The 18,121-nt window shown below is 46.8% G+C and overlaps 2 protein-coding genes across 14 annotated transcripts in view; one reads left to right on the top strand and one right to left on the bottom strand.

Annotated features, from left to right (window-relative positions):
- The window catches only part of LOC147448570 (uncharacterized), a 294,875-nt gene that overhangs the window by 189,020 nt on the left and 87,734 nt on the right, over positions 1 to 18,121 (top strand). For all 13 annotated transcript variants that reach the window (XR_015189365.1, XM_086521155.1, XM_086521154.1 and 10 more), the window contains 2 exons: positions 15,362 to 15,439; positions 16,396 to 16,485. Coding sequence is in view for 12 of the 13 variants with exons in the window: in XM_086521155.1 (XP_086377281.1) it covers positions 15,362 to 15,439; positions 16,396 to 16,485 (168 nt within the window). In the remaining variant the exon portion in view is untranslated. The remainder of the gene's footprint in view (positions 1 to 15,361; positions 15,440 to 16,395; positions 16,486 to 18,121) is intronic.
- Positions 1,312 to 2,052, bottom strand: LOC147448571 (uncharacterized). Its single transcript, XM_086522509.1, has one exon. It carries the CDS (start codon positions 2,050 to 2,052, stop codon positions 1,312 to 1,314), a length of 741 nt encoding a protein of 246 aa, XP_086378635.1.

Here is an 18,121-nt window from a genome sequence, read left to right as displayed (position 1 = left end):
GGGGAATGGAAGGTAGTCACTGTGGTAGGAGTGAAAATGGTAGCAGTAGGGAGAGGGACACACACTGGAGAAGCCGCAGCTGGGACATGCATAGTGTGATCTGAAACAACCGAGCATAGCACCGGCTCAGCAGAACAAGTAGCGGGAACGAAGCAAGTAGCGGGAGTAGACCAGGAGCGTCGGGTAGGGTGCTTCACCCGAAGCTGCTGACTCTCTGATACTGGCAATGATAGTAGGGATTATATTGTGTCCACCACTTTAGCCCTCTTCTTCTTTTTCTTCTCAAGTAGATCCGCCGCATGGACAACATAGGAGCTGCAAAGCACTAAAAGCTAGACTGCACAAATTGCACCTGACCTCTAAATCTTTTGGCTCGGGGCTGTAAGGAGGTATAGAGAATCTGATGAAAGCCACATGGTATAGTGTGGATCAAGAAGTAGAGGCCATCATAGTGAGAGAACATTGTAGGCACATCACACCTTCCCTTACATTCTTTAGCATCTCTGACCAGAAAGTAATACTTGAAAATTGCCCACAACTTTTTATTCCTTGCATAGTCGGCGTTATTGGCACTAAGGAGCTCTTGGCATGCCTGAATGGTCGCATCGTTGTGAGTAGGTTCTAGTAGACGGTTTCAATGAGGGAAAGCTCGTCATCCCCAAAGCATGACAAATGCGTGTAGCAGTAAGTGTGTGACCTCGTACCCTCGGGAAAAGCTGCAGATCTCATGGACCATCTCCACAGGAACATCAGTAGGTAGATTTGCATCGGTGGTCCGCATCTGCCAATGCCGTAAGACCTAGCGTTTGTAGCTGATCTCTTGATAGAATTTCTCGAAGGGATGGATGAGGTAGCTGGAGCAAAGTTACCCGGAACGAGAACGGGGAACGGGAACGGGGGCCTCCGGAACGTTTCCGGAACGGGGGCCCCCCGAAAAAGCGGAACGGGAACGGGGGCCGGAACGGTAAACTCAAATTATGCTTAAATTAGGGTGGATTCAACCTATATGTTAGTAGAGATCCACACACACTCATTACTCCAAGTAGAATCCTATTTAGGCATGCTTTGCAATGATGCTTAGGTCTTAAGGTGCGGTCATGACTCATGACACGAATCCACCATTCACATGACACAGAAGCATCTTGATTCTTCATAGAAACGACATTAACTTAACTTAAAATTAAAAGAGTCCAGACTCCACACAAAAGCTTGGAGCAAAACAATGATACTAGATAGATCATGACAATGGCTTACAAGGCCAGCCAAGGCGCTACAAAAAGATATAAGGAGCAATCAGTCATGACTCATGAGTCATGCTTGAGAAAAGCCTCCTGCCTCCCAATCTGTAGTGGTGTCCTGGATCTCATGAATATCATCCCAATCCTCCTGCATAGGCTCATCCTCATGTGTAGATGCTGCCGCCTCTCCAAGCACCTCTGCCTCTGCCTCCATCTCCCACTGTAGAAAAGGGTCTGTCACTCTAGATGCTGACTTGCAAAGCATTCGTAAGTTTGCACTGACAAAAACAAGGTCATTTGCTTTCTCCACTCCAAGTCGGTTCCTCTTTCTAGATGCAATGTGGCTGTAAACACTCCACAATTGCTCCAAGCAAGAGGAGCTAACCGCTTGGCTGAGAATGCGGATAGCAAGTCGTTGAAGATCGGGACCATCTGAACCATTTTCTTGCCACCACAAGACCGAGGAAATCTTGGTGCGATCAATTTGGGCATCGGCAGTCCCAAATGATCCTCGCATATCCCTGTAAAATGCAAGCTGATCCTTGATTTTGCGCTGCATGTCTCTATCAGGGTGAAGCCTCTTCAAAATAGTGTTCCAATGTGTATTTACCTGTGAATCATGCTCCTGTCCTGCACCTTGGAACTCTGGATCCAACACAAAAGCTGCACCATGAAGAGGTGAACTATAGGAGTTCCACCTGCTGCTGCATAGGTCTTTGATTTCTTCAAGCCTATCTGGGTCGTTCTCAAGATCTCCAAGGGCCTCCACCATGCGATCCATTGCTTCATAAACCTTGCCAACACAAGGTTGCATACCATCTATCACTCTAAGCAAGTGAATCACTGGTTTTACCATTTTGTCAAGAGTCTTGAGAGACTCTGTCTCTATTGTACACCCTTGCCATCTCTACTCGCTAAAGCCCAAATCGGGTGCCTTGGCCTTGGTGTTTTCCAAGCACATCCTCGGCTGTCTTTAAGACAAACTTCACCTCTACTTACTTCAAGGAGCTATAGTTGGAGTCTCATCCCAACCGACTAACAGGCTCTTATCCTCCAAAAGAACAACCACACCTTCAAGTGTATCACCCAGTCTACCTCTACTCTCATATGTACAGCAAAATATCAAATGTCATGCCCATCAACAGGCTACTTTAAGCTCTCACAATGATGGCCAAGCTCTCACAATTATGGCCATCGCATTCGTGGTTACAGCTAGTATTTTGAGCAAGAAGATGCTACCTTGCATTGACCTCAAGTGAAGTTCAACACCTCCATAGCATGGGTAGCGTCTGGTATGGCATAACCAAGGGATCTCTATGTTAACAAGTCCCGGCAAACCCTAAAAGAAAGCACTTGCCCGACACTTGTAAACACGCCATACAGCTGTGCTTCATTGACATTGGGATCAAGGTCTCCCACATATAAAGAGTTTGTCATGTAAGGACTTGGGGCAGGCATTGCCATTGCAGAAACTTGTTGATTTTCCCCAATTCGCACTTCCTCCCAATTATTCCCCCTCTTCCCTCTCCAAATTCGCCTTACTCCCCCCACTTTCAATTCGGCCCTTCCTCCCAATTCGTCCCTTCTTCCCTCCCCAATTCGCCCCTCCCCCTCTGCCCCAATTCGCCCTACTCCCCCTTTCCCAAATTCGTCACCCTTCCCCTCACCAATTCGCCCAGCCTTTTCCCCTTTCTCCCAACTCGCCCCCTCCCTCCCAATTCGTCCCTCTTCCCCTCTAATATTTCGTCCCCCTCTCCCTCTCCCATTCGTCCCCCTAACTCCCTCCCAATTCGTCCCTCTTCCCCTCTCCCAATTCGTCCCCCTCCCTCCCCTCCCAATTCGTCCCCTTCCCTCCCTCCCAATTCGTCCCTCTTCCCCTCTCCCAATTCGTCCCCCTCTCTCCTCTCCCAATTCATCCCCTCACCTCTTCCAATTCGTCCCGGTCCCCCTCTTCCCTAATTCGTCCCACCCTCTACCCAAATTCGCCTCCCTCTACCTCTCTCCCAATTCGCCCTCTCCTAGTCGGCTCCTCTCCCAATCAACTCGCCCGTTTTCCCTTACCCATCTGTTCCCCCTCACCAATTCGATCACCTCTCCCCTTGATAGACTAGGTCGTCCGAGTGTCAAACGCAAACTCGACCCATATTTTTTTAACGGCTTTATTCATGAACCTTCCTCCAAAATAACCCTAATCTCTCGCAATCCGACCGCCCAATTCGACCGATTGCCTCTTCGACTTCTGTCAGCAGTTCAGAAGTCAATAGTTCGGCTCCCGCTACTTTAAAAAAGCAGTATACAGAGTTATCATATGTATGCAATTGTGGATCAGTTTTTGAGTCTATTCAATGTCTGACGTTCTTGTGGCTCTGCATCGGAATAACTTCAGCCTCTCGACAAGGGTGACAGGGGGTGCACATCAGTTAGTATTAGATTTGCAATTATCATGGAAGGTAGCAGCAAACCCTGTAGAAAAGCAGTCAAGAAGCCACCACCTTAGCAGCTGAGTTCTGCTGAAGAGGACTCGGAAACTAGCAGCCAAGATGTGGATGACTTCACTTCCAGTGATGCCAGCGATGAAAGTTACAAAGCATCCCCAACTTCGGAGTCGGTTGCAGAAGCTGTCTCTGAATCGGATGCATCAAAAGAAACAAACTTGAAAACAGCAAGTAAAAAGAAACGCAATCAGGAATCATTCATCAGGAGATCAGTAGGCCGGCTACATCTAAAAGTCGCACACCATTCTCCTTGGCTGTTTATCTACAGCCGCCTCGACCGTCTCTCAGCCAAATCCTCTCCAAGGACCAGCTATAGACTATGGGTCTCACAGCACTGGCCGAAGATCTCGCAACCACTGTTCCTATAGAGATGATTTGTGATCTTCTGAAGACCTTTCCCAAGGTCAAGGGTCATAAACTCACCGCTACAAGGTTAGGCCATGCTATGGGTATGACAACCTTTCCAGCTGTGAAGCTTGCTACTCGAACCTTCTCTCAGCTTTCTAAGGAGGCCACAATTCAGTCATGTGAGGAAATGCTCAGTAAAAATCACCCGAATTATGATAGAAACAAACAGATCTTGGCAATCTTTAGATACTACTTTCTAGCTAGAGATGCCAAAGAAGATAAAGGGAAATGTGAACTGTCCTCTACATTATCTCATTGGGATGGCCTTTACTGTTTGCTCCATGCCCAACCCTGTGGATTTCACCAGATCCTTTTTTCATCTTTACAGTCTCGGGCCAAAAGGTTTCGGACCCAAGTGAGATCTGTGCAGCTCAGCTTCAAATGTTTCGTAGCCCCTCTCTTGGCGTGGGTCGTAAGTATACATGTTACACTAAACGAAGTAGATGATGATACACGAAGTGTGCAAGGGAAAAGGAAATCCTTAAACATTCATGCTGATCCTTAAATCCACAAGAAAAAGAAGATCAAAGCAAAGGTGGCGAAAGATACTGCAGAGTCTCTACTCTCTTTGCCAATATCTGAGAGCCAACAGACTAAAGTAACACATGTTCCACGGCTCTCTCTGTCTTCCACCCCTCTCTGTACGGGGCTTGTGTCGACTCCCGAATTTCATGACAAATCGGCGGCTTCTCCCTCGGAGATTCCTCTACCTTCTTCTCCAATATTCACCCATACAGAGTTGACTCCACCTGCAACTACCGTCTCAACTCTTATATGAGCTCCTACTCCACCAGTAGTACCTACTCCAAGTGAGCCACCTATGCCACTTGGGAGTCCTCCAGTATCATCTTCAGGGGTCGCCAACTCTACTTCTCTGTTCCACCTTCCGGAGAAAGTATTACAAGACTCCAGGAATGCTATCGCCACCATAGAGCTTGGAGCGGGACAGTTGGCTACCATGCACCAGCGCCACTCTGCCATATACGCAGCTATGGAGGGATCTCTGAAGGTGACCGAAAGTGCCATCTCGGATCAGGATGCTACGATTTTCGCGTTACAACAAGCTTTGAAAATAAAGTCAGACATCATTGAAGACCTTCAAGCACAAGTTGTAGCAGGGCTACAGTGTCACTTCACAGGACAAGCAGACAGTTGGACAGTTAGTACAGTTGGTCTAGGTTGTTTCACACTGGACGGACCCTCTGGGCTGGGAGTGACACGTGGCAGTGGCAGGGTACCGACGGTGGTCTAGTGGACATCGTGGCCAGGTCACCACATGGCTGGCATTTATGAGCCGTTGGTGGCCCTTTATGGTGGTACATATGAGTAGTAGCGGTTGGTCATCGGGATTATCATCTTCACCTCTGGTCCAGCGACGCAGTTGTCTAGAGCGAGTCTTACACAGAGCACTGCTTCACCATCCCTACACATCTGAGCCTCGACACCCCATTTGTACCTGTGAGTCCTGGGCTGGAGCTGAGTGCGCTGCCACGCCAGAGTCTATACATGGTTCTTTGAGCTAGCCGAGTCCACATGTTCTGGTCCATTGTTGTGTCTCTGTTGTTATCCATTGTTCTTGTGTTTCATTCTGTTTGAGAGAGTTTCCATTTGTTTGAGTGAGATTGTCATGCACATTGCATTGAGGGGCACCCACATTGTTGAGAGCACGACACATTATCCGCGCTACAGGTGCTCTCATTTTGGCGATCACGGTGGGACCTCAACTGAAATCTCACTCTGTGAGGTGCAAATCTTGAAGCTAGTTAGGTTTATCTAGCTTCACCTACCTTCGCCAACCTTGCCTTTCATTGTTCTCCTCTCGCCTGGTCCAACTGGTCTAGTCCTCTCTCACCCTGGTCCAACGTGTCCTCGTCCCTGGTCTAGACCTCCTCGACCCTGGTCTAGTCCTCCTCGTCCCTGGTCCAGCCGGGTCTAGTCACTTACCTAGTCTGGTCTGGTGGAGTCTAGACCTGTCACAAGTTTTCTTGCCCCAAGCTTGGTTGGACTGGTGGTCACTGCATGACACATACAAGGAGGTCAGTCGAGCGTCAAAGCGCACTACTGAGCCCTCTGAAGTACTATCACAGAAGACGACCTTTGACACCTTGTAGAAATCCTTCAACCTCATCACCTATACCTCCACATACCACATCACCCATTCCTTCATCAGGTTCCCCATCTTCCCGATCACCTTGCCCAGTAAAGCTCTCTCCTATTCTGATACAGCAAGCTATGGAGCAACAGGCTCAGCAAGGAATCATGGAGCCACTAGCTAGTGTTTTGGCCAAGGTAAACATCAAGTTCCCTACCCTCGAAGGGCTTTCTTCAGAAGATGCTGACGACCATGCAAGAAGATTTGTATCTCTCTGTAGGGGACGAGGTCTGAACAGAGAAGACGCTTATTTGGTACTATTTCCATCCACCCTGGATGGCCTAGCAGATAAATAGTAGAGTCAATTTGCAGAGAACCATTTTGCAACTTGGGCAGCCTTAAGACAGCAGTTCTGTGCAGCTTTCAGGCCGGGTGACTACCAAGAGAAGGTGTTGGATGAGTTGGCCAACATGGTGCTCAAACCTGAGGAGACTTTTGCAAAGCTAATGACTAAAACTAAGTCGCTGGTGGCCAAGCTCCCCCAACAACCCGGTGAATTCATGGTTAAAAAGTGGGTCGAGAAGGCGCTTCCCAAAACTTCTCAACAAAAACTCCAAGAGAGTCTCCGACCGGATGCCACTCTCGAGGAGTTCATCGCAGCTGCTACTAGGATAGAGGGGGCTAGGAAGCTGTTCAACAAGTCTCCTCACATAGATACTCCCTCTGTGTTCTCGAAAGGTAGTCCTGCTGATCCTTTAACTTCTTTACGCAAGGAACTGGAAGCCCTAAAGTTACAGGGAGGAGCTCTTCAAGAGGAGAGGTCCTTCTCTCTTAGACAAGAGAAGCCTCCAAATCATGAGGCATTGGAACAGATTAAGCGCGAGCTAGAAGAGCTCAAGTGTCAGCAAGAGACTAAGGCTACGGTTTGGTGTAGCTCATTCCGCTCTCCAGCGCACCCTCCGCAGGAATGCCCCCTTCGGGTTTACTGCCACTTCTGTGAAAAATCTGGACATGAGGACAAGGATTGTTACTACCTAAAGGGATTGCACAAAATACAACAAAGTCTTGGTCCTTCTCTCCAACAAGGGTTAGCACCATCATCCAACATGGTTTCCCACTACGGCCATCCCAACTACATGCCACCTTTGCTCAATAACCCTGCTGTCCAAGGTATGTCAAGTACTTTCCCGACTCAAAGTTTTTATAATGCTAATGCCACCTCAACCCCTCAGAGCTTCTACACTTCAGCCTCCAACTCCATGCAGCAACCACCTCGTCCCCCGTTTCGTCCTCCCAATCGGCCCATACTCTGCTACAGATGCGGAGAATATGGGCATTATCAGAGCAAATGCCCTCTGCCAGAAGGCTCTTCTCCGTGCCAACTTTGCCCTGAGGCTCAGGATCACTACACTAAGGATTGTCCAAAACAACGCGCCTCTACCTCTGCGAGCCCAAGTCAGAGCCAACCTGAATTCACCTTTCCCAAGATCAATTTGATAACAGTTAGTACCAACCCCAAGCCACCACTTTCTGCCCATATGATTGCCTCTCAAGACAAGTTGTAGCTGGTAGAGGAGCCAGCTGGTGTCCTCACACGAGCTCAGAGGGCAGCCCTCGGCCTCAATCTTCCAGCAGGTACAGCCCTTTCCTCCCCAATGCCTACACCTCCTCCAGCAGCTGACATGCCATCCCCTAGTGCTAAGAAAGGATCTTTTACTATGCTCTCCGATATTGATGGGGCTTTCTTAGAAGCAGTTGCTGACTTACAAAAGATCAAGGAAACTGAGAAGACACTGATCCCAAGAGAAAAACCTACAGCAGAGACTATATTGAAGAATACCTTTCACCAAGTGTCTTTGTATGACATGCTTCGACTAGATGCGAGTTTCAGAAGTGACACCCTTGGAGTTATTCAGTCACTTTACCCTGGAGCAGGTCCTAGTGGCGGGCACCTCCAAGTGCGACAGTCAGAGTCCTATATGATATCCAATCTTGCTGCTCCACTCACTGATTATAGAAGCCCTCGCCTGACAGTGTCCGTTTTAGGTCGGCAATTCTCAGGAGTGACAGAAGTTCACCCAACATCAAAAATCAGCCCCATTGGTGTCTGCTGCTACCAGAATAAAGATCCCTTCACAGAGCTCGTCCTTCCTGATGAATTCCATTCTCTTTATAGTTATCTTGCTCATGGTGACTGCACTCTGTAGCATCTCCTCTTTCAACCAGGGGACCATGGATTTCATCTACTGCCCTAGCCCCCTCCCCCTACCCACCCCCTCTCTTACCCTCGCCCCTACCCTCCCCCTCCCCCCTCTCGCCCCTACCCACCCCCTCTCTTACCCTCGCCCCTACCCACCCCCTTCACCCTCGCCCCTACCCTCCCCCCCTCACCCCACCCTGCATGATAAGATCCCTCGATGGTTGCCATCCTGTTGCTGTGAAGGCCTTTCTGATATGCTATCATGATGGAGCTTAACCCTATAGCTTAACCCTATTTGCGGTGTTATTGGGGCTTATGGTCATCCCACCTTTCGAGAAGAGTGTTGTTGCAAAAAGTGTGGCAAGGTTCATCTGCAACTGCAAGCATAGACCAGGTCATTTTCCTATCACTATGGTTAGGGCGGATAAAGATGCACTGGAATCAAGCTGAGCTTATCTCTTTGTTGGAGAGCATCATTTTTTTGCCAATTGGGATTCTTGGATTATGCAATCATACTGAGTCCCGCCTATTCAAAGCTTAAAACGTTTGCAAGCAATGCAGTGTGTTTAAACTCCACTTTTGGGCCTAGAAGCTATTTCAAGAAAGATGTACAGATGCAGTACCTAATGGTTTTCTTTCACAGTTTTTTCAGTATTCCTCTCACCGGGACGGTGAGCGGTCTTGTGGCGGGCAACCTGTAGCAGGGCTACAGTGTCACTTCACAGGACAGGCAGACAGTTGGACAGTTAGTACAGTTGATCTAGGCTGTTTCACACTGGACGGACCCTCTGGGCTGGGAGTGACACTTATGAGCCGTTGGTGGCCCTTTATGGTGGTACATTTATGAGTAGTAGCGGTTGGTCATCGGGATTATCATCTTCACCTCTGGTCCAGCAATGCAATTGTCTAGAGCGAGTCTTACACAGAGCACTGCTTCACTATCCCTGCACATCTGAGTCTCGACACCCCATTTGTACCTGTGAGTCCTGGGCTGGAGCTGAGTGTGCTGCCACGCCAGAGTCTGTACATGGTTCTTTGAGCTAGCCGAGTCCACATGTTCTGGTCCACTGTTGTGTCTCTGTTGTTATCCATTGTTCCTGTGTTTCATTCCTGTGTTTCATTCTGTTTGAGAGAGTTTCCATTTGTTTGAGTGAGATTGTCACGCACATTGCACTGAGGGGCACCCACATTGTTGAGAGCACGACACATTATCCGTGCTACACAAGTACAAATGTTTCGGAAAATGCTTCTACATGGAGATAGGCTGGCTCAGGTTCAGGCTCAGGCTTAGGCTCAGGCTCAGGCTCAAGCTCAGGTTGGCGTGGGGTTTGGATGGACTGGATCCGGGCCACCATTGCAGACTGCAGGTCCTTCTCAACACTTTATGGGACTCTACACACAGCCTCAGCCTCCAGTTCAGTACTACAATCCACAGTACCCTCAAGGGTTTCAATCATCATTGTCCCACATGCGGAGCTTTCCTTGCTGCGACGGTGTTGCTGGTGCACACCGCCATGGCTGTGTCACTCATCGTCTCAGTTCACTACCGGACAGGTGTTACCCTCTGCCCTACAGCAGCTGGCGGCTCCTTTCACAGGCGGCCAGGTTATGGACAACAGAGCCCAGCAGCCTCTAGTCCAGCAACGAAGTTCCACCATTGATTTGATGGCTCTACCTCCGGAGACTGATCCTTCGGGTGCAGTTATAGTGACTACTCTTTCTGTGGGATGATGATTGACAGTCTTTTCACCATGACAGTACAATAGTTAGTCATTTATTATTGCAGTTCACTTTTTTAGCAGTTTCAGTAGTTCTCTCACCGAGACGGTGAGTGGTTTTGTGGCGGGCAACCTGTAGCAGGGCTACAGTGTCACTTTCACAGGACATACAGTTAGTATAGTTGGTTTGGTCTGGTTCACATTGGACGGACTCTCTGGGCTGGACAGTGACACGTGGCAGGGATATGAGTAGTAGCGGTTGGGTCATCGGCATCATCTTCTTCATATCTGGTCCAGTGTCTTCGTCTAGAGCATAGAGTCTGTACACAGCACGTCTTCACCATCCCTGCACATTTGAGCCTTGACACCCCATTGTACCTAGAGTCCTGGGCTGGAGTTGAGTGTGCTGCCACGCCAGAGTCTGTATCAGTTCTTTGAGACAGTCGAGTCATATGTTGTGGTTTGTTGCTGTTGTGTCTCTATGAGCTCAGTTGTTGTCTATTGTTCCTTTGTTCCAGTCTGTTTTGAGTGAAATTGTCACGCACATTGCACTGAGGAGCACCCACTGTAGAGAGCACGACACACTATCCGTGCTACAGAGACGAGTGCAAAAGTGAAAGACGACATGAGAGGTCGATTGATCATGGAGAATCGGTATAGGAGATGAGGAGATTGTGTAACCTAGAAACTTGCATGCATTAGTTAGCTACAGGGAAGCTTTTGAAAAGTGTGCCCACACACACTATGTCATAGATACACGTTTACTCAGCCAGATAGTTCGAAGATGTGAGTTTAGTAAAATCTGGGGCTTGCTAATTACGGGAGTGCCAAAGTGTACAAAGAGTAGCTCGAGAGGAGTGTGAGATGGAGAAGCTAGGATGAGTAGTGCATATCACAATAGAGGTGTCACCAGATATTCCGGAGAGTTGATTTTGAGAGAGAGATATTGGTCAGATGTGTCGAACGCCCATAAAACACAAAGTTAGCAAAGTTAGGGAACATCATAATGTAACTTGGTAAGATCAGATTCAACTCAATGAGCTAGAGAAAATGGGTGAAGGGTGATACCGATTACAATAACAAGAATCACATAGTGACCATCACCATACGGGATATCAAGTTACACAAGGGCTGGAGAATATTTTTGAGAGGGAAGACTACGGTAGAGTCGCATGCTTGAGTTGGCAAGGTCCATATCTGAAGATGTCATTAGCTAGGAGAGATTTGTCAAGTTGCGGGATGATAGCACTTGAATTTACTAGGGGCAGAGGAACCTTGTTCGGGGTTGTTAACTGTACAGCTCCTTGGGTAAAACCTGCACTGTGTATGGCCCTTGCCAGGCACGGAAGAGCTTTTTGGCTTTACTTTGGTAGCGAGCTTAATAGAGCAGCACCAAGGATCCTTGTCACAAAGTGATGACGTGGCATGCCCAACTGGAAGACAAATGGCCAAGTGGACAAGAGAAGTCGATCCAACCAGCTTAAAGAACTTTTGAACACCGGCCGAGGGGCCTAACCCTAAAATCCCCGACGCTTGAACTGTGGGGATGATTTCCATAAAACGCGTTTACATGCTGACGTGGCAGTTCGTATGGACGATGACATGGCAGGAGTGTACAGATTTTTTGCGTTTTACATTGAGGATGCCATGTGGCAGGCTGTACCAATTTCCATTAAATTACGTTGGCTGATTTCAGCGCTAGCTTTTGGGGTTTAGTGGTTTTGGGAATCCCTTGTATTGTTTATAAGGACCCTTGGGGCGTCACTCTGCAGAGCATCTGGACGCACAGTCGAAGAGCAGAGGTCCTCGAGAGTTGTACCGTTGCGATATAATAAGAAAGAAATATCGAAAGGGGCACCAGTCTTTTGGGGCCAGTGCATCTGGGCGTGAAACTTCACTGTGCCGTGTCAACCCTCTCTCTCTCTCTCTCTCTCTCTCTCTCTAGTTAAGTTTAGTGTTTTTGCAATTTCGGTTCGTGTGTTGCTATTCATTTCTCGCTTGGACTCTAGAGTGTCCAAGCCTCTAACAGTGGTATCAAAGCTCAAAAAGATTCTTCTTCTACAGAGTATCTGATCCCTTCTTCTACGGAGTATCCGATCCCTTCTGCACTGCACATAGGTTCTCGAGGAGAATCTGACAGAGCAGTCAAGATTTTGTTTGTCAAAGAATCTTCGTGTCCCTGTCCTGGACTTATTAGCTACTCCCACCCTTAGTCCATCGCGCATCGCGCGCGCTCCCGCTCTGTCTTAAGGGCTATAAGCCATAAAGAACCCAAGAGCACATATGTGTTCTCGTGTAGAATCTAACAGAGATAACACCTTTCAACAGGGAGGCGAAGAAAAGTTGAAGCCCGATCGAGACATTCTTTTAGTGGCCTACATTGAGGAGAGATGTGGATGCCTTTGTGCGAGCATGCGTAGTTTGCCAAAAGGCCAAGTTTGACAGGTAAAAGGCACCAAGGTTGTTACAACCATTGGCTATGATAGATAAGCCTGAAGTTGAGGAACTTGATGAGATCTTGGTACCTGAGCAGATTTTGGCGCATAAAGAAAGAAAAGTTAAGGGAAAAGTTGCAAGAAGTTTTTTGGTGAAGTTCAAAAACTATCCACCTATGGATGCAAGTGGATGGAAGAAAGTGAATTGGTAGAGTAATCAAATGTATTGTAGCTTTACCTTGAAGCCTTTGGTTTACAACGCATGTATTCCCCAACTCGGATCACTTCAGTAGAGCAAAGGTCAAAGGTCTTGGCACATGCCCAAAAGAGGGGTTATGTTGGAGCTAGCACTTCACATGTAAATATGGATTCACTGCAATAGAAGTGTTCATTGCTTGACAAATCTTAAAGATACAATGCCACAAATTTCAGCTTTGTTGATTTCTTATCATCATGAGTTTCATGATATGGGAACAATATGTTACTGATGAAGATTTTGCAAGGATTTGTTGTTAGATGGACAACGCCATGAGCACTATCTCCTGAGGGATGGTTTTATGATGATGCATGGAAGACTATGTGTCACTAGGCCATTGCGACATAAGGCTACGGTAGAAAGTCATATCCCCCCGTATGCAGGGCATCGTGGCATAGATGCGACAGTGAAAGTGGTCGAGACATTCTTTTAGTGGCCTACATTGTGGAGAGGTGTGGATGCCTTTATGCGAGTATGCGTAGTTTGCCAAAAGGCCAAGTTTGACAGGCAAAAGGCACCAAGGTTGTTCCAACCATTGCCTATGCTAGATAAGCTTGAAGTTGAGGAACTTGATGAGATCTTAGTACCTGAGCATATTTTGGCACCTAAAGAAAGAAAAATTAAGGGAAAAGTTGCAAGACATTATTTGGTGAAGTTAAAAAACTATCCATCTATGGATGCAAAGTAGATAGAAGAAAGTGAACTTTTAGAGTCACCAAATGTATTGTAGCTTTACTTTTAAGCCTTTGGTTTACAACCCACGTATTCCCCAACTTGGATCAGTTTAGTAGAGCAAAGGTCAAAGGTCTTGACACATGCACAAAGGAGGGGTGATGCTGGAGCTAGCACTTCATATGTATATACGAATTCAATGCGATAGTAGTGTTCATTGCTTGGCAAATGTTAAAGATACAATGCTCACTTCTATGATACACAAAAATGACAAAAGTATGATGGTTTCATTAAGTCATTTGTACTCATCTTTGACAGTCTTTCTTGCGGATAAAAGGGTGCTAAACACACTAAATCATCTGTGGCATGTATAGGATGAATGCAATCAAGGACGTTTGCGATTTCAAGAGGAGGGTATGTCACGAGACTATGACAAACACTAACTTTATTCGTTGGTTTTCTTCCCTTGATTTTTATTTAATTTTTGGGACCCTCTTTTTGAAATCACAAATGCCCGGACATTGCATGGCCAATGTGAAGTCCAAGCAGCCACGAGATGGTGGGCCGACCGACACTGGAATTTGACTAGTAAAGAAGTGACTAGGCTAAGTTAAAGGCTTTTAGGCCCCTCGTCAAAACTTTATAAGTTGGTGGGTACTAGGTATTAAACCAAAAGGAGCAAATTGGACACATGGCAATAGGATAACAACCTGCAGGCCAACTCAACATCCATAAGGTATCAACCCAAGAGGGGGACACCCAAAAATTGGGACGGGGGCTGACTTTTGCTTATTAATTGATAACAGTGTGTGTGTGAGTAGTGGGTGCAGGTGATCACAGCTTAATTGGAAAGCTTGCCTTCTCCCTTGTCTCATGTAGCGTGATAATTTTCTCTCAAATCTCTCTCCCCCCTTTGCACAAATGGTAATGCCCCACTAGTTGGGCTACTCAGATGACCATGTACAGCTCTGTGCATTCTATGTGCGTTTGCCAAGGCAAGAGCCTTCTGAATAGGAACTAGATTAGCTAATTGCTAATCCCCCATAGGTACTCAGGGTTCCGTCGCGGCAGATTGCAAAAACAAAGAGTTTTCTCACGTGAAAACTTGTCCAATTCAAAGGGGAACTGTCCCATTGCGTGCGGGCACTCCAGAGACACACGTAGATGTGTTTGCTCCGCTCAACACGATTCAAAACAGAAAATTGCAGCCTGTTGTGTTTATTTGCAGGTTTAGGGTTTCGCACCTAACTACAAGGTAACACCAAGGGAGCCTTGGGGAATCCTTGGGGTGCTAATACAAGGCTTTGGGCACCTGATAGTGACTAAAACAGGAAATCGCAGCATGCTGAAATGGACCTGCAGCTCATCGGAAAGCTTCCAAAATGCAAGGGAAACCATCCTAGACGTGTACTTTTGACCTATAGGGGTTCTGGCGTCGTTGCCAACATTGGGTCGAAAACCTGCAATTACAACCCTTACTGGTTTGGCCAGCTTGGTGAGAGTTAGGTGAAAGTGTTCGGGTCGTTGATTTGCAATTGAATAAAGAAATACCAAAAGGGGCACCAGTCTGTGGGGCCTACAGGGTGTCGTTCTCTACTTGGAGCACTCTAGCTACCAGGTCATGGATTGTTTTGAAGTTGTGAATTTCAGTTACAGGTTTAATTGTGAAGCTACTTTGTGTCGTGAAGTAAAGGGAAAGTTAGACGATATAATTCGGGTGAAAGCCAAAGTTTACTGCCCTTTAGTAAGGCTACGGGCCGGTTTCACACAACTCTGTTTTAATTGAACAGAAGAACAAATAAAGTTATTTATCAAACCTAAGAATTTTCTTGTTCCTTTTTTCCCAGATTGAGAAGTATGAGGAGGGAAGATGGTTTGAAGTTCCCAGAGAAGATCATTTCAAGGTTACAAAGCCGGATGCTCAGGTAAGGATTTCCGTTAGTTATCTGCATAATGAGTGCTCTACTGTTGCTCTTCCTTGTTGATGGCGGTAGCTATTCTTAGCAATGCAGATGCAAGTTTTTTGCAGCCAGGCATGGGTTGATATGTGTTGTAAAGCCAGGAAGTGTCCTTTACAGAGCTTCAACTAGATTGACTCGTTTGTGGAAAGCATCAAAGCAAGTTGAATAGTTGAAATTTACAAGGTTTTGGGGGTGGATCAGGTGCTTTCAGTGAAAATAGGGTTTTCATTCTCGTCTACGTGCCACAAGGCATGCATATATGCCACTTCATTATTATCTGCACCATTATATGTCAACAAATTACCATTCCACACCCATTGATCTCCTGCAAATCCAGTAGGTAAAACGTGTTTTTACCTTCAACGTTAAAGAACTAGTCGACCCTCAAGTCAATAAAGTCATCATATTACCATTCCATACCCACTGATCTCGTATAAATCCAGGAGGGCAAAAGTGTTTTTACCTTCAATGTTGAAGAACTTATCGACCCTCAGGTCAATGAAGTCATCTATTCTGGGGGGTTTTCAATGACTTTGAAAAGGGTCCTCACATTAAAATGAATTCAAGTTACCAAGAGTTGATCATCTGGATAGGTCTTTAGCTGTGTGTAGCACTATAAAGACCAGTTTTTCACAGGCAATGTGATCTTGCTCATTGTAGATAAAGATTGCAAAGAATGTAGAGTTCTCAAAAACATCATTTCTGTCTTTTAGAACTTGTTCAGCATTTGCATTATCTAAGGGTGTGATAGTTTGCTCTATTATTATCACACATCAATCATCCAACATTGTGCAGACACATGAAACGCAAGTGCATTAACTATGTCACACATCTTATTTGCGTGTTTTTGTGTATTGTGTGTTTGTGATCAATTTGTCCTTGTGCATTTATGACCAATATGACTAGTTTATTTCTGACAGGTTTGGTTGGCAATATACAATCTTATCATGGAACCAGCTTGTCGATCTCGCTTTAAATATGATGACTTTCATAAGGATCAGGTCCTGAAGGTACATAGAGAAAAGCCTTTTGAACACGAAAATGCCATATGTTTATGTTCTGGCTCTTGATGAGTCAAATGGGTAACTAATCAGACCAAGTGGACCCCTAAGAAAGTGAAATGGCTAATCAAAATTAGAGTCTCTCTTTTATCAAGGGCACTTGTATGCTTTCTGAAATTGTGTTTTTGGATAATATTAGGACAACTTTATCCCTTTTACTTCAGCCAATCACCTGGGGATCCCTTTCTTTCAGTACACAGCACGGCTGGGATGTCACATACTAATAGCGCGGAGAGAGGCTTGTCCTGCTGCAGCAGATCTTTGGCAGGAGGAGGGTCTCACAACCGAGTTCTTGGCAGATTTTTGGAGGTGCTTGTGGGACAGCCGAGGAGAGGGTGGGACGGGTCGAGCCTCGAAGATACAGAAGCACCGGGCTCTCCAGATGAAGCAAAGTGTCATGTTGCAGATGAGCTCCCAACAACACTCTCTATCTCTGCTCCACTCTTGAGGTATAAGCTCTGGGGCGGGCTGGAGAGTAGGCCGGCCTCCCTGTATCACAATCTACGGCTGACTAAAGTCATCTCAAAACAAAGTGCTGGCCCGTGAGGGTGGACCGAGCTGTAGCACCCAAGGTGTACAGCCTAGTTGCCAAAGTGCGGGCAGTCCTACAGACAGTGATGCTGCGTCTCGAGTGGATGGTCACAGGCGGTACACACTGCAAAGTGGCCACTGTGCACCAACCACTTCCAACTACAGTAGCTCAGTAGGCGACTAGCCGGCGGAGACTGTATGTGACATCTGGCAGGAGGTGATCCATACACTCAGGGGATAGATTGAGAGGCTTCATGGCAGCTCCGACTGCGTGCCGGAGCGCTGCGAGGCCTTCTTGCGACTTTGGTGACCAGGGTCCTTCTTCACCATAATTCATGGGGTGCCTAGATGGCAGTACCGCCCACTAGTGTGGTTGTTTCCTCCTCCCATATCTTTATTTCGCCTCATTGTACATATCTTACCTTATCATTGGGGGAGTCTCCCCACATTTTGATTTAGCCCTCTCTAGTAAGGGTAGTTTGTAGCCCATTCTTCAGTTTTTCTTAACTAGGATTTTTTTCTTGGAATAAAAAACTAGAGCTTAAGGTTCTTACAATAACCAAGGATTAAAAAAACTAACACGAAAGAGTTTCTCACTCTCTCTCTCTATGGTAAATAACTCTCCGTTGCCCTTTCTAAAAACTCTACATACTCCTCCTCCTAGAGCTTCTCAGGTCTTGGGTTCAACTCCTCATCGGCTAGATCTTTAAGGTCTCTTGGGATAGTTTCCTACGACGTTAGAACTCTCTTCTTCTTCTTCTTCTTCTTCTTCAGGGCGGCTGTCCCCTCAATTGAGCTTTGGACCTTGTAGCCTTTAGATGCTGATCGCTTCTCCTCTACCTTAGATGACAGTCCTTCAGCCCTATGAACATACTAACGACCCTCATTTAAGACAAGCTTTGGCTTCCCTCTGTTCTCCTATTGCACTCGAAGGCCTTGCGTTTAGGGCCACCTCCCATTAAGTTGTAGCTTGATCGTCCTGCACTTCTCTAAGGCCACATTACATGCTCTTCTATTGCATACCTCGGTCCCCCTCCACCTCTGGCAGTTTCTC

This window comes from Adiantum capillus-veneris, chromosome 10 (assembly GCF_014529385.1).
Source record: "Adiantum capillus-veneris isolate H3 chromosome 10, ASM1452938v2, whole genome shotgun sequence".
In the NCBI taxonomy this organism is placed as follows: Eukaryota; Viridiplantae; Streptophyta; class Polypodiopsida; order Polypodiales; family Pteridaceae; genus Adiantum; species Adiantum capillus-veneris.
The sequence above is the reverse complement of the archived record's forward strand: the minus strand, read 5'-3'. Positions and strand labels throughout refer to the sequence as shown.